The sequence below is a fragment of the Marmota marmota genome, unplaced genomic scaffold (assembly GCF_001458135.2).
Source record: "Marmota marmota marmota unplaced genomic scaffold, marMar, whole genome shotgun sequence".
In the NCBI taxonomy this organism is placed as follows: Eukaryota; Metazoa; Chordata; class Mammalia; order Rodentia; family Sciuridae; genus Marmota; species Marmota marmota.
The window spans coordinates 28085419-28102365 of record NW_026000211.1 but is presented as its reverse complement, the minus strand read 5'-3'; the positions used below and the strand labels follow the sequence as shown (position 1 = coordinate 28102365).

The following is a 16947-nucleotide window of genomic DNA, read 5'->3' as shown; positions in this document are numbered from 1 at the left end:
ACCCCAGAACTCTTTAATGATACAAACCCACATGAATTCAGCAATTTGGAGATTTAGTATAAATAGTCACCCCTTTGTAGTAGGTTTGTTAAAGATAAAGCAGTTCAGCACATGTTCCCACAAAGCATTTGGGAGTCTTAAGTTCCAGCTTCAGAATTCCTTCTGAAAAGGACAAAAGAGAGACTTCCTGTCATTTCCATTGGTTTCTGCATGTGGGACCAATATGGGCAATGCAAAGTTTAAACAGATGCAAATGGTGAAGGGAGGAGGCAGTGTCATGCCTTGTTTTACATATTTCTCCACATCCAGGCTGAATTTAAGTCACTCTCCGCAGAGCTTCCAGAGTAGACTTCCCACTGAAGTTACTGCATGCTTGAATGGTCTATTTCACCAATATTTGCTTATGGAAATAAAGGGGAGTGACTGGGGAGGGGGCAGGGAGGAGGAGATGAGTGGAGGAGGGGTTTGAGGCTGAGGGAGCCTCTGACCACAGCACAGCGCACCAGTAACCTTGTCTGATGTGATCATTAACCTTTCTGGAAAATGCAGCTGGCAGTCCTCTGAGGTTTGTCATTAGAATGTGAGGAGAGCCACACAGATATTGCACAGACTATTTACAGATTGTTTGGTTTACTTTAAGAGCTATTACTCCACTTGCCTGTGGCAGGAAAATGAGATTTCAACAATTTTTGTGTGTGTTTTTAATTTTTGTGATGAGTCTTCTCCTAATCAACGGACAGAGACCAGGTAGGACTTTCATACATTTGTATGGAGTAACTTGTTTTTATGCCTGTTTATGTCTGTGGTTCTGAGTACAACTGTATTTATGTTGAGAGAGTTGCTTAGGCGTGTTTGCAATAATATTGGGGGTAAATGTGTAGGATTTCTGAAGTAATGCGATCCTGCTGGTGACAGGATAGATCAGAATATATGAAAAAGCAATTGTATGTTGAAGTATTGCTAAATATTTTACCACTATTTTTCTAAATGCAAAGAAAATCTAAATCTAAGCTATTGTAGATGGGCTGTTCTTACAAATAGAAAGAAATGCAAATCTTAGTTTATTAATTAAAGAGTTTAATAAATCAACAACTTTTAATTAGAATGCAAAATTCAGAGCAGTTTCATCCAAAGAGCATGTAGCTGGCAGAGGAGAGCAATGTTAACTGAGTGTACAACATGTAAAAACCATAGCATGGCAAACGTAGATGAAATCATAAAATGAGTCAATAGTTGCAATTTCTAGTTATGTAATAGGTAGATCACCTAAAACAAAGAAAGCACAGTTTGTAGTATTGTGTTTATAGAGCCAAAAATGTGCATGATCAAGACATATAATATTAAATTTACCTGACATCTTTTTCAAGAATGTGTTATATTTAACCAACAGGAATTTAGTAGACAAAATTATTTGAATGCATTTTTACTTCAAAGCCAAATGACTTAGATTTTAAAGTACCAGTAGGTAAAAAATTTAGAAAGTTAAAGTTTTCTGACACACAAAAACTGCAAACCCAAGCTTTAATAGAAAGGTGATAATCCAAAGGTTATATTTACTTGATAATGTACTTCTTCAGTAGAACAGAAATGGTACATAACTTGTTAAAAACTCAGACTTTTAGTTAATTAGAAGTTTGATTGGCATGAGGTTATTTCAAATGATGTCCCAGGCTGTCCTTTTACATAAGTAAGAAAAACAGTCCAAGTCAGCAACTCAGAAAGCAGCAACTGCTATTCAAACCATTTCTTCTTTTCCAAAATACCAAACACTGGGCAATGTTCTGTGATTAAGTTCCTATATAAAAGAATATTTAGGAAGAAATTACATGAAAGGAGGAGGATATTACTATTAAGATCTTGCTATTAACACTGTTAGGAATCTACTTTGTGTATATGCATCAGATTATTTATGCTACAATCATCTATGAACAAATGGCAAATAACCACAGAACAGTTTGACTGCAAATACAATTTTATATTCTCCAGATTATACAAATTGATTTTTTTAAAAAGGCTCCTAATCCTTCTTTTTCCTTCCTTTAGCTAATTTGGCCCTAAGAAGAAAACTGCACAGACATAACTGTCTTCAGAGGAGATGTATGCCTCTCCATTCCCGAGTCCCGTTCCCCTAAGGTATTTATGATAGAAAATTGTTTTACTGCATTTAGTTACCTATTCCAAAAAAATGCATTTTTGTATTTTGTAATATGTAATTATAATTTATGATGACATAAAAGTTTCAGGAATGTGTACTAATGAATGAAAGAGGGAATTGATATGATGTTTGGGAATTACTTGTATAGTTAAAGAAGAAGATAGACTAGAGTAAAAAAAATCCTGATATTGTTGAACCTAAGTGATAGTCAATACTCTTGTATGTGGTTGAAAATTTTCATAATTAAAAAATCAGACATCAGGAGAATTTAATTATAAACAGTATGTTTCAGGGTTTTAAAAAATATTGAAAAACACATTTTCCATTTAGACCTCTATGTACTTGAGAGCATTTGGACATATTTACCGAACACCACTATAACAATACCAACACTTCCAAATTTCCAGCCTCAACACTTCCAAATTTCACATATAAATCAACTTAATATTAATGGCATGGCAGCTTTCCAGCCTCACTAACAGTACTGGTCTTGATGACTGCATCTTTAAGAATAAATTCAGAATAGAACTTTGCTCCTCCTTTTTTGTTTTATACTCACTAAAAAGCCAATGATTTTACCACCTCACTTCAGTAATACTACTGGCATCAGTCTTCAAACAGTGCCCAGGTTTAAGTCATTTCACTCTAAAAACTAACTTGACATCCTATTGTAATTATTTTAAGCTCTTTGGTTCATTTAAAATATGTCTTCCTAAAGAAAATACATAGAAATATCCCACAGCTGGTTAACATACACAGGCATTTGCTAAATTAGCTTTTCAACTGGTCTGTAAACTCTAGCTTTTATGGCTTTGCTCATTCCGTGCAAAGAATATGTGCTTTTCATACCCAGTGGAAGCCTTGTAGTAGGAAATTAAATGAAGTGATAAGCATTTATCAGAGGACTGAGACAAAAAGCCAAGATATCTATGCCTTATCTGCAACAAATTACTCTTTGCTATCGAAAAATGTAAAGTAGGTTGGGTGGAAGAATCCAGAAAGATACAGTGGGGGTTGCTGAGAAGAAGCCAATTCACAGTGACAGAAATATGCTTTAAAAGGATTACTATGTTAAAATATCCTTTGGTGTGCGTCAGCGTTTCCAGCAGTGTTTCCACCTATGTAGGTGAGACTGAAAAGCTGGGCTTATAAGGAGTGAAGAACTTCCAGATTTTCCCAGCACTCCTCTGTAAATAACAAAGAGGAGAGGAGGCATTTCACAATTGCAAGAGAATTTCTGTATATACAAAGATGCCTTTCAAAATACAAACACAAGTCCTTAGTTAGCCATAGATTATTTTGGCTTTCACCTCACACAACCTACCATAAAAACTGAGCTACAAGTAAACAAGATAAGAGTAGTGAAATTTGAAAACGTAAGGGAAATTTTGACTTGCAAACCAAAGGGGAATTTAAATACAAGCTATATAAACCTTTTAATAATAACAATCCTTCACAAAAGCTAGCTGATAGTTTTGTAGAACTGCTCAGGTTACACATCCATTTTTAGTGTTTAGGCTAGTCCTAGATCCAGCTACAGTTCTGTGAAGACTGTATGAAAGTCACCTGTTGGAATCTAGTGATTATTATAATAGTCAGTGGAAGATAAACATTAAGATAATTCCTCAATGTCTTAGTCAGAACTAAAAAGTACTGCCTTCAGATTTGACAACACACTTCTCACTGTCCTGAATACTGTCTCACTTTCTATGTCTTAAAAAAAAGCCACTCTTGACAAGTAGGTAAAGACCCAAATAGGATCTAAGTAGTGGACTCTAAGGCAAAAACCACCCTTTCATTTCTCCCTTTTTCTACATTTTTTTAGATAAAATCACATGTGGTTGATTCAGCTAGGGTTAAGTGAGACTGTAAAAAGATAAACAATTGACTTTGGAAGTTCTCCAGATTAACCCATTAGAGTGACTTTGACCTTTAGCTCATTTGATCAAATGACTTATCTTTACTCTGTATATTGTCTTTTTTTTTTTTTCTTTTGTGGTGCTGGGGATTGAACCCAGGGCCATATGCACACAAGACTGAGCTACATCCCCAGTCCTGCTCTGCATATTATCTTTACTCTGTTCCTTTTGCAGGCTCCTAGAGTCCTTCTCAGTGATCCTCAGCATGATTTCCTACTTTATATAACTGAGTCAATTAAATAGAAGACCTATGCTGCTTACAGGGCATTTCCTTGATATTTGTTTTTCAAAGAAATGTTTTAACATTACCTTCAGCTCTCAGTGAGAAGCGCAATAGGAGAAGGGATGTCAGGAAACGGGAACTCACAGATTAATGAGGGAACTACAGAGTGGGAAATAAAACAGGGGCTTAAAATTCAAATATCTTCCCTCTGCCAACTGTACTATCTCATTACATCAATGCCTTTATTTATAAATATGCACTCTAGATAACTACATACCCTATTAGTAATACTCTATTCAGTTCTTCCTTTTTTTCTTTTTTAGGTACCAGGGATAGAACCCAGGGACATTTTACCATTGAGCTATGTCCTCAGCTCTTTTTATTTTTAATTTTGAGACAGTCTCACTAAGTTACTTAGGGCCTTGCAAAATTGCTGAGGCTGGCCTCAAACTTGTAATCCTCCTCCCTCAGCCTCCAGAGTCTCTGGGATTACAGGCATGCACCACAGTGCACAGCCTCTATTTTTTCTTAATATTTATTTTTTAGCTAGGATTATAGCTCAGTTGGTAGAGTGCTTGCCTTGCAAGCACAGGGCCCTGGGTTCAATACCCAGGACCATCAAAAAAAAAAAAAAAAAAGTTATTTTATCTATTTTTATGTGGTGTTGAGGATTGAACCCAGAGCTTCGCATGTGCTAGGCGAGCGCTCCACTGATAAGCCACAACCTCAGCACCTCTCAATTTGGCTTTTTAATAACAGTTGCAATGCTATGTTCATGTTAGAAAAGTTTATTTCTAACAGTATAAAAGAATATAAAGTCAGAAGTAAAAGTTCCTTGCCCTCGCCTATTGTTTATTTTCATTTCCTAGGCGTAATGGCTTTGAAAATGTACATGGTAATACACCATTTTAAATTACTTTTTTTCAAACTTGCTTTCCATTCAAAATGTCTCTAGTTCTCTATTTTGTATCTTATTCTCACCTCCTTGATCAGACCTCTGCTCTGCCTCCCAGCTCCTTCTCTAGTCATCCTATTGGCCTGCCATTTCTCACCCCATTCTGTCTGTGGGGCTTCCTGAAGCCCAGCTCTGCCTTCAGCACAGATTTCCACTTCAGTGAAACACTTCATCTCCAACATTAGCAGGTCTCTGAGGAAGAACTCTTCTGCTCATTTTTAAAAATCTATGATATTCAACCAGCTATATTTCAAACATTTGGTCACCTCTAGTTCCCTTTTTTGTTTGTGTTTGTTTTGCAGTGCTAGGGCTCAAACAATCCAGGGGCCCACGTGCTAGGTGAGCACTGTTATACACTGAGCTACACCCCCAACTAGCTTCCTTATAGCACTTCTAACTTCCTCTTCCAACTCACAACAGGAAAAAACTCCTTTTCGTGGAGAAAAGGAAGATTATGAAGCATCTGTGACCCCATAGTGCTCTCTAGTGACCAGCCCATGATCTTCTCACAGGCAAATTTCTTGAAATAGAGGCTGTTTTCTTTTCCTCGCATTTCACTCTGAGAAAATTCCTGTAGACTTCCTTCTGAATACAGTTCAGTTCTGATTTGTTACATCACTATAGATCAAGTGGTGGAACGGATTTTCCTTGGCTTCCATGATACCATGCTTCTTTTTGTTTTTCCCTGGAACAAATGACTATTCTTTTTAGGACCCATATGGGTGGCCAAATGCCTCCTTGGAATCACCTTAGCTGCTCTATAGGCACCTCGGGCCCATGTCCATAGCATACGGGCAAATCTCTACTATGGCTTCTCTCAGACTTTTTCTTGCATCTGTTTCCTGTTCCATTATCATATTCAGGAAGACCTTCCCTGATAACTCTTCTTGTGAAATGACAATACCTTGCCTCACTCAAGATACCCCATCCCCTGGTTTGCTTTCTCCATAACACCCATTGTCATCTGGCACATGTAACATATATTTACTTTGTTATTAGGTTTAGTATTTGCTTCTCTTCATTACAAGATAAGTTCTATGAGAACAGAGATTTCCCTCTGGTCCCAGCTGTGTGCCCACTGACTATAGTAAGCTTTCTAGAAATATCTGATGAATGGGGCTGGGGGTGTGGCTCAGTGGTAGAGCACCCCTAGGCTCAATCCCCAGTACCACAAAATAAATAAAATAAACTGTAAATCCAATCATGTTACATCTTGATGAATATTGTTAACTTCCCCCATGACTTTCAGAACAAAGAGAACTGACATAATTTGGCAAATATCACTGATAAGGTGTACCTCTCCAGTCTCATCTATCACCTCTTTCTTTTCCCCTCCCGTTTACCAAAGGGGACAAAAACTAAGACTGTTTACACCATCTGAATTCAAGCTCTGGCCACATAGCTCATTCTGGTGAACACGGGCAATTCACTGACCTTCTCCAACTCTCCTTCCCCTTCTACATCTGCAGAATGGAACTAGTTATGTACCTGTCTATCATAAGACAATGTGGGCACATAATGAGTGCTAAATAAATAGTACCTAGAGTTCTTATTGTTGTTACTTCAAAAACAATCCACTCTCCACCTCTTGCTGCTCTTCAAGCTACACTTCTGCCTATTCTTTACTTTACTATCATTCATCCTACAGGATAATTCCCTTGATTTTGATACCCCACCAATTTTATTAAATGCTCATTTTTTGCTTTCAGAGCATTATTTGCATACTTTCTGTCACAGTGCTTGATCCGCTATATAGTAATGTGTTAACTGACTGTACTCTACTCCCACTCCTCTACCCTGCCCTCTGTATACTGTGAATTCCCGGAAGGGTGGGTTTTATTTATTTTCATATCTGCATTCCAATAAAGTGCCTGGAACACAGTAGACATTCCACAAATGTCCCCAAAAGGAATAAAATAAGGCCAGGCACAATGGAGCCTACCTGTAGTGCCAGCTACTAGAGAGTCGGAAGTGGGAGGTCAGTTTGGGCAACATAGTGACCATGTCTTTAAAAAAGAAAGAAAATGAAACTTTTTCTTATTATGTTAGCATTTAAGACTCACTGTTATCATACCTGAACACAATTTTCAGTTTTACTTTCTAATATTACCTGCCAAGCCACACTGATTTCCTATCTCTATGCTGGAGACCTCTTGTTTTCGTTTTGTTTTGTTTTTCCAACATTTCACCACATATATTTAGAGACCTTTTGACTTCTATGAATTCCTTCCCTTACTTTATCAAGTCCAGACTCTTCCCCTCCCCCATGTTCTCTTCAAATCCCATTTTCTTCATGGGGACTACCTGGCATTAATTAAAATACTCTTCAGTGCCAGCAGGGTGGAACAGGCCTGTAATCTCAACTGTCTGGAGGCTGAGACAGGAGGATCATGAGTTCAAAGCCAGCCTCAGCAAAAGCAAGGTGCTAAGCAACTCAGTGAGATCCTGTCTCTAAATACAAAATAGGGCTGGTGATGTGGCTCAGGGGTTGAGTGCTCCTGAGTTAGGGTCGAGTGCTCCTGAGTTCAATCCCCGGTACCCCCTCCCCCACAAAAAAAAACTTCATTCTCTCATTGATAAGTTTATGAGATTTGTTGTTGCTCTGAGCTACATCCCTAGCCCTGTATTATTTTCATTTTTGAGACTGGGTCTCTCTAAGTTGCCCAGGCTTGCCTCAAATTTGCCATCCTCCTGCCTCAGTCTTTTGAGTACTTGGAATTGCAGGCATGTGTCATCAACACCCAGCTCATTCCAAGCCTTGTTGTTGTTGTTTTTTTCCTTTTTATTGGCACATTATAATTATACATAACGGTGGGGAGATTTGTTATAATATATCCATACGTGTACACAATAAAACAGTATAATTTGATCAGTTTCAAACCCCAGTACCTCCCCTTTCCTTCCCCTCCCTCCCCCTGGTCCCCTTTTTCTATTCTACTGGTCTTCCTTCTATTTTTTTTTATTCTAATTAGTTATACATGACAGTAGGATGCCTTCTGACACACTGTACACAAATGGAGCACAACTTCTCCTTCCTCAGGCTGTATATGGTGCAGGACACACCAGTAGTGTAATCATACATGTATATAGGATCATGACTGTCTCATTCTACTGTCCTTCCCATCCCCACAGCCACACCCCTCCCCTCACTCCCCTCTGCACAATCTAAACTTCCTTCATTCTTCCCTACCTTTCCCAACTATGGATCAGCATCCGCTTATGAGAGAAAACATTTGCCAAGTCTTGTTTTTGTTTTTTTGAGACTGGCAGCTGCCAGTTAAGTTGCTCAAACTGGCCTCAAACTTGCAATCCTCTTGACTCCGCCTCCCAAGTCACTGGTATTATAGAGTATATCATCACACCTGGCAAAACGCAGAATATTAACAGAAATTGTTCAGATTGCTAATGGAGACAACTGAGCAAATAAAGATTACTAGGTGAAAAATAATGTACTGTACTAATTTCTTTAATATCTTAAATTCAGGCTTCTAAAGAAACAGGAGCTATATTTATACCAAAAGGTAAGGATATATAAAGGTGCTTCAAGCACTGAAAAACAGGTAGTTTTAGAACTCTTTTGTCTATTAAAAAAAAATTAGCATGGGTAAGTTGGTTTACTGGATAATACATCTTATTATGATGTGTTCTCTCGTGTCTTTCAGATATAGAACTCTGCAGCTGATTTCATTAGCTATACCAGAAGAAGAGTGAAGGAGTGAAGGAGAGATCTCAACCACCCAAAAGAACTTCACTGTGGCAATCGGGGGATTGGTTACACTTCATCAGACAAAAAGGAATTGTTTGAAAGTACTGGAATGGTATTTTAGTTCATAGGACTGCCTTCTTCCTGGTTATTCATTTGCCTGCATAACAAAAATCACTCATCTTTTTTCAAATGTTTATCTCATTTGATTAAAAAGAAAAACATCTTTTAATGTCTTAGAACACTCTATAGGTAAAAAGTGCAAGAATTTAAAATATTTTTTATATTCCTATAATCTCCAAAAGTGTGTTGTATATGTTTAATTCTTAAAATAAATGCTAAATCGGTGAAATGAGTTAGACATTATTACCCTAAGTACATGTATGAAGACACGAATGGTGTGAAAATACTTTGTTTTACAATCAGTGACTTGAAAAATTGTGCTCTATATGTGTAATATGAAATGGATTGCATTCTGCCATCATGTATAACAAATTAGAACAAATAATTTAATAAAAAAAAAAAAAGAAATGCTAAATCTAAAATCAAGTGCATTGACTGGCTTTGAAGAATATGAAGAAAATTCTTGATTAATTATTTATACTGAATGACTAAGAAAAAAATTATTAGTTGCCACTGTATTATGATAAATTTTAGTGTTAATAAAAGTACGTTTTTTATTTTATGAATAATATTCACTAGAAGTCCAGAAGAAAGCATAAAATACTAATTGTAGTCCATGTTATTTTAAAAGGGAAATGTTTATTTCTCAAAAATTTTTTCTCATCATGTAATTTTAAGAAGCCACTGTTTATTTTCCTTGAATGTTTTATGGCCTTGATCATTTTGTATAGATAGTTCCTTAAAAAGCCTGGCTTAGTTAATATTAAAATAACAGTTATGCAACCAGGCACAGTGGCACATGCCTATAATCCCAGCAGCTCACCAGGCTGAGGCAGGAGAATCATGAGTTCAAAGCCAGCCACAGCAACTTAGCAAGGCCCTGTCTCAAAATAAAAAAGGGCTGGGAATGTGACTCAGTGGTTAAGTGGCCCTGGGTTCAATCCCCCATACAAAAAAAAAAAAAAAATTAGTTATGCCAATGATGCCCTAACATGACAAAATCTGTATCTAATAGGTGACTGTTTATCATTCTGATAAGCTTTGTTTTGATGCTGTTCAACCTGTGATAGATATACAAATTAAAAAATCAGAAAAAAAATTAGAAATATGATTACCCAAAAAGGAAACTATTATCTAGATCTGAATTAATAACTAGGTATTCCCAAGTGGTTAAATGTTATTAGTTTGTATTTATTGAAAGACTGTTAGCTTAATGACACAAAGTTTAAGTTAATTCCAGATGATGAGTTTACAAAATCATACTTTGAAACTTGTAAACATTATAGAGTAAGAAAAGATATTAAATTAGTAACCTTTATTTTGCTAAAAATAGCAGTTTGGCATTAATGTTAAAGAATCTGAAAAAGAAAAATCTCAAAATATCATAGAGTTTGTCTTCCTGTCAAGGTTTATTTAAAAATGTCTTTTGGAATAAAAGATACTTAAGGCACTGAAATTAAAATTATGTATAAAATTGTTTATCTCATTAAGTTAGATGTTATTGGGGAACTCCTAAATAATTTTCTGGATAAATTATAATTCCTTTCCACAAGTGCACCTTGAGTAGAAACATAAGCTATTGTCAATTATATTTATATTTAAAACAAACTCACTTGTATACTATACATATAAAACACTTTATACAATTCAAATACATCTCACTCAATAAAACCTGTATTTTTCAAGTATGAATTCTCATATTCACAGAAGAACAGTTAAAAATCAGCCTTAATAATGTAATTAAGTGGCTACTGATTTCTGCTCCTCATAATTTAATAAAACACTTGGTGACTTGAGTGTCTGCTGTGTGTGTGTGTGTGTGTGTGCAATCATGACGCATGCAGGGTGTGGGTACTGGTGATTAAACCCAGAGGTATTCTACCACTGAGCTATATCCCCAACCACTTTAATTTAATTAATTAATTTACTTAGTTTTGGCTATGGAGATTAATTTAGGGGTGCTACATCCCAGGTCTTTTTTTTATTTTGAGATGGGGTCTGCTAAATTGCTGTGGCTGGTCTCAAACTTAAAATCCTTATGCCTCAGCCTCCCAAGACACTGGAATTGCAGGCATGTATCACCAGGCCCAGTCCTATTTATTTAGTTATGTATTTGGGTACTAGGGATCAAATCCAGAGAGGCTTTACCACTGAACTACTTCCCTAGCCCTTTTTATTTTCTGTTTTGAGATGGGATCTTGCCAAGTTGCTTAGGACCTAAATTGCATCCTCCTGCCTCAGCCTCCCAAGCCTCTTGGATTACAGACATGCACCACTGCATCCAGCTCCTTTTACTTTATTTTTTTGTGAGAAGGAGGAGGTACAGGAGATTTAACCCATTGGATACTTTCCCAACTCTTTTTTTATTTTCTTTTTCCAACTCCTTATTTTGAGACAGGGTCTCAATAAGTTGCTGAGGCTGGCCACTGGTCTTGACTTGTGATCCTCCTGTCTCAGTCTCCCAAGCTGCTGGTATTACAGGCATGTGCCACCATACCAAGCTATTTTGCATTTTCAGACAAATTGCCAAAATTGGCCTTGAATTTTTTATTTCCCTACCTCAGCTTTCACATAGCTAGGATTATAGGTGTGTATCACCACACCCTGCTTTGTTATCTTTTCTCAGTATAAGAACTATTCAGTCTTACAGCTGGGCATGGTGGTATGTGCTTGTAATCTCAGCAGCTTGGGAGGCTGAGGCAGGAGGATCACAAGTCAAAGCCAGACTCAGCAACTTAGCAAGACCCTGTCTCTAAATAAAATATAAAAAAGAACTGGAGCAATCCCAAAAGACCAAAGGCCAAATGTTCTCACTAATATGCAGATGCTAACACTCAATAAGGAGTGGGGGGCAGAGGAGAACAGAAGTTTACTGGATTAGACAAAGGGGAATGAAGGGAAGAGATGGGGAATCAGAACAGGAAAGATAGTAAAATGAATCAGACACGCCTGTAATCCCAGCAGCTCAGGAGGCTGAGGCTGAGACAGGAGGATAATGGGTTCAAAGCCAGCCTCAGCAACTTAGTGACACCCTGTTTCTAAATAAAATATAAAGCCAGGAGCAGTGGCACACACCTGTAATCCCAGGGACTCAAAGGCTGAGACAGGAGGATTGAAAGTTCAAAGCCAGGATCAGCAAAAGTGAGGCACTAAGCAACTCAATGAGACCCTGTCTCTAAATAAAATACAAAATAGGGCTGGGGATGTGGCTCAGTGGTCGAGTGCCCCTAAATTCAATCCCCAGTACCAAATAAATAAATTTTAAAAATTATAAAAAAGGGCTGAGGACATGGCTCAGTGACTGAGTATCCTTGGGTTCATTCCCTGGTACCAAACAAACAACAACAAAAAAAAACAGCCTTTCTCTTTTAAAAATTGCTTTCAAGTGACAAGAAAAACACAAATTTCACCGTTTTCTTTTTAAGTTTTCCAAAGTATACAAAAGCAAAACACTTAGATCTGCTCACTCTAAATTTTAGTTAATTATTTCCTAGTGCTAAAGATCTAACCTGGGACCTCATACATCCTAAGCAAGTGTTCTACCGCTAAGGTATACTCCCAGGCCTTGCTCTAAATTTAATTTCTGCCCACAAACAAACAAAGACATTTTTAGATGAATTTATAGATAATGTGTATAATTACATATGAACAAAACACTTTTTATATGTATAATATATATACATGTGTGTATATTTATATATCATTTATCATATCTGACACTGTTCAAAATGCTTTAACTTATGAAAACTCATTTAATACTCAACAATTTCAAGAGATATGCTGTACTATTATTATTGCTCCACTCTTCATTTTTATTTCTAGATAATAAAACAGGCACAAAAAGATAACCTGCAAAAGGTCAAACAAGGTAAAAGAGCCTAGATTTGAACTCCTGGAAGTCTGGTTCTAGATCCTAGTCTTATCCACCATTCCTTATCTTCACAGAATTACAGACGTTGAGAATGTGGACTCATATATATATAAATACATTTCACAACACAAATAATAAGTCTGTTGTGTGTCCTTGCTAAAAAACATATGGAACAACCAGAGACAAAGATTACAAAGCATCTCAGGAGTAACAGGTATGAAACATATTCCTTGGCTGATAAACTAGTTTACACTCTAATAAACTGAGAACAGTTTCTGTGGAAGAGTAAGGATGAATGCTAGATTGCTTCTGAACGCCTCATGCCAATTCTAAAAACAATTGGTCCAGAAGAAGACTCAAATCAATAATTATCAACTCTTTAGGTTAATTAGCATCTATCAGCTAGTCTGGCCCCACTCTTTGTAGGGACCCTACAAAGCATGGTCAGCCTTTCAAGATTCAGGGCCATACTGATGGGGTTCCTATGTTAAGTAATTTTTATGCCATATAGTGTGACAGGAACTTATTTTCCATATTATGATATTTAAGTTGAAACAATTCTCTCATCCCACAGAGAAAGAACAGAGATGAACTGCTACCACTAGTATTTCAAAAGGTCTAGCAACCAGGACTTTATCAATATCTTGATTTTCTAGTTCACACTTGTAACTGCTCATGCCCTTCAATTCATGGATCTCTGAAAAGTAACAAAAAAATGTTTCCTTTCAATTACAGCTAGTCGTCCTTTCAAAGATGTGTGACATCATGTTTAAAATATTTCCCTAAGCTGGGTGTGATGGCAGATGCTAGCGATTCCAGATACTCCTGAGGCTGAGGCGGGAAGGTCACAAGTTCAAGGCCAGCCTGGGCAACTCAGTCCAGAGACCCCCATCTCAAAATAAAACATAATATAAGATGCAGCTCAGTGATAAATGGCTCCAGGGTTCAATCTCCAGTACCGCCTCCCCCCCACACACACAGAAGAGAAATCCTAAACTTTGTCTCAAAGGCCTTGCACTGACTCTTGCCTATTTCACCCTCCACCCAAAGCCATTTTCTACGCCCTACCCCTTGGCACTTCTCTTGAAGTTCAACAAGCTCCTCACCTGTTCCTCCTTCAGCCTTGAGGGCTATTACCCTTGAAAGGTCCAAAAATTTACAGTCATTCCTCCAATTCCGCCTAAAAAACCGTGACCTCCTTAGCAGAGACCAGAGCGAACTGGAATTGGTGGGACTGGGGCAAATCCCCTAGTCAGGGGACAGACACCCACCTATTGAGATGCAAACTAATCCAAAAAGGGACTGGTTCCTCCTGGATTTTCTGGGTACGCCCCGCATCCAGGTGCCCTTGCTCCAGGCTACTGAAGCAGCTTCTCGGCTCAACTCCACTCCCTTACCCTCTGAGAGAAGTCTGAGAGAAGGCCGGGGGAAGCTTTCAAAACCAGCCTGCAGCCTTCCTTTGGGCCTCAGGTTGCACACAGAGATATCATAGTACGAATCTGAAAAGGGTGTGCCAGGAATGAAACAGTCACTCGAGGGCAACCGGGAGATCCTCACTGAGCCACCCGGCTCTGCCCAGGAGCTCTTCACGCTCTCCCCGCCACAGAGGATCACCGAGCATGCGCAGGCCTATTCCCCGCCCACTTCGTAAGGAACAGCCAATCACCGCGCGGGTTTAACAGTGAGCCGTCCCATGCTCTGGGGTCCTCGGGGTTCCCATCACACGCCCCTGCGCGCTCCCGGATTGCGGCGGGTCTCTCTAGAGCTGCGGAGCCGCTCGCTCCAGGTAAATCGAGGGGTTGACAGAAGGAAGCCAGGCAGTCCCTGGGGTGAAGCCTGTCTGAGCAGTGGCTTCGTGGGCAGCGACCACGAGCCAGTCCGCAGGGTCGCAGCTTAGGTACGACTGGGTCTCAGTGTCTGGAGAAGGTCTTGTGGAAAATCAGACAGACAGCCGGGTTCCAGATCAGTGGGCTAACAGCGAGGGTAGGGGGCCGTGGTAATTCAACTTTCAAGAAGACTTTTAAACTGAATGAGAATTAGTGAAGTGATCACCTTCAAATGTATGCATTTGGGGTTGGGGTCGTGGAGGTAAGGGAGTGGGGTGGTAGCCGCCGTTTGAGAACCCACCACACTCCATCACCTGCACCTCTCTAGTCACCCTTCAGTCCTCGCAGGGGCCTTATGGGTAGGAATGACCTTTTCAAATTTAAATATGAGCAGGTTCTTTATCAAACATTTAAGCCAAAGACATAGACCACCAAGAACTTCATAGTCAAGTGGGGACTTGGACCCGCTAGATAATGAACCGCAAAACTAGCCTGTTCTGGTAGTGCACGCCGGTAATCTCTGCACCTCTGGAGGCTGAGGCAGGAGGATGGCAAATTTGAAGCCAACCTGGGCAATTTGGTGAGATCTGTCTCAAAATAAAAAGAAAAGAAGGATTTTGGACGTAGCAAAGATGAAGCTGTTGTGTGGTGACCAAGGCCTGGAATCGCAGCCACTCGGGGAGGCTGAAGCAGGAGTATGGAAAGTTTGAGGCTGCCTGCAATTTAGTGAGACCACCCTGTCTCAAAATAAAAAAGGTTGGGGATGTGGCACAGTGGTTCAATCCCCAGTAGAGAAAGAAAGAAAAGATTGATTCTGCTACATAGTTAGGAATTGATTGGAGGCACCGTTGTGTATCCAGGAGAGAAATATGGTTAGCTTGAATTAGAGTAGTGATAGTGCCTACAGACCTGTTCCGTTTCTGTTCACTTCATGACATTAAAAAGATGGAAAGGCTGATTTGTGTGTGTGTTCTAGGAAAGGGTGACACAATAATACTGGGAGTGAGTGTGTTTTATATCCTTTGCACTATGCCAGAGTTCCTTTTCTGTAAAGTATTGCATTCTGATTTTATGTTTTCCACATGTTCCCTATGTGACAATGAGTAAGATTCTATTTTTTGGTAGTGGGGATTGAAACACTCAAATGAAGACAATGAAATATGAAGGTTTCTGAATGATAGGCTAAGGGAAGGAAACTTTGTCCTGATTAGGGCAGTTACCAGCAGGAAAGATTTAATCAGTTTATTTGGGTACTGAAGACTAAACTCAGGGATGCTTTACTACTAAGTTTTATTTGCCCCCTCCCCCCAGTCCCTTTTATTTTCAGATAAGATCTTGCTAAATTATTGTGGCTGTCCTCAAATTTGCAGTCCTCTTGCCCTAGCCTCCAAATTGCTGGGATTATGGGCATTTGCCACCAGCCTGGCAGATTTAATCAGTTGTGCAAGTGAAGGCTTGAACCCAGCATGGTGGCTCACACCTGTGATCCTGAGAGGCAGAGGCAGGAGGATTGAAAGTTCAAAGCTGCTTCAGCAATTTGGTGAAGTCCTAAGCAATTGAGACCCTGTCTCAAAACAAACATTAAAGCCAGGCATGGTGGCCCATGCCTCTAATAGCAGCTGAGGCAGGAGTATTTCAGGTTCCAAGCCAGCCTCAGTAATTTAGTGAAGCTGTAAGCAACCTAGCAAGACCCTGTCTCAAAAAAAAAAAAAAGTAAAAAGGGTTGGGGAAAGGGTTGGTTGTGGCTCAGTGGTTAAGCATCCTTGGGTTCAATCCCTGATACCAAAACAAAAAAAAATTTTTTTTTCTTTTAAGTTATAAAGAGTTGGGGAAGTGGCTCAGTGGTTATTTAAAAAATAAAGTGCAGGCTTGAGCCTGGGATATGACTAAGTGGTGGAGTGCTTTGTGGGAAGGGGGAGAAGCAATGGGCAAATCTAGAACTTGGGTGGACCTTAATTGGATCCATATTGCATTATATGTCAAATGAAATGTCTTCTTTGATATAATGAGAGCAACTAAGAACAGAGCAGGGAGAAAGAGCAGGAAGAAAAGATTAACATTAAACAGATACATGAGGTGGGATGGAAAGGGAGGGAAAAGGGAAATTGCATGGTAATGGAGGGAGACCCTCATTGTTATACAAAATTACATATAAGAGGTTGTGAGGGGAAT

At 38.9% G+C, this 16947-nt stretch overlaps 1 protein-coding gene across 1 annotated transcript; it reads left to right on the top strand.

Annotated features, from left to right (window-relative positions):
• The first annotated feature begins 519 nt into the window (after window positions 1-519).
• Apela (apelin receptor early endogenous ligand) lies at window positions 520-10879 on the top strand. Its single transcript, XM_015486251.2, has 3 exons — window positions 520-747; window positions 2044-2133; window positions 8915-10879. Exons 1-2 carry the CDS (start codon window positions 672-674, stop codon window positions 2130-2132), a joined length of 165 nt encoding a protein of 54 aa, XP_015341737.1. The 5' UTR covers window positions 520-671; the 3' UTR covers window position 2133; window positions 8915-10879.
• Window positions 10880-16947: the final 6068 nt, after the last annotated feature.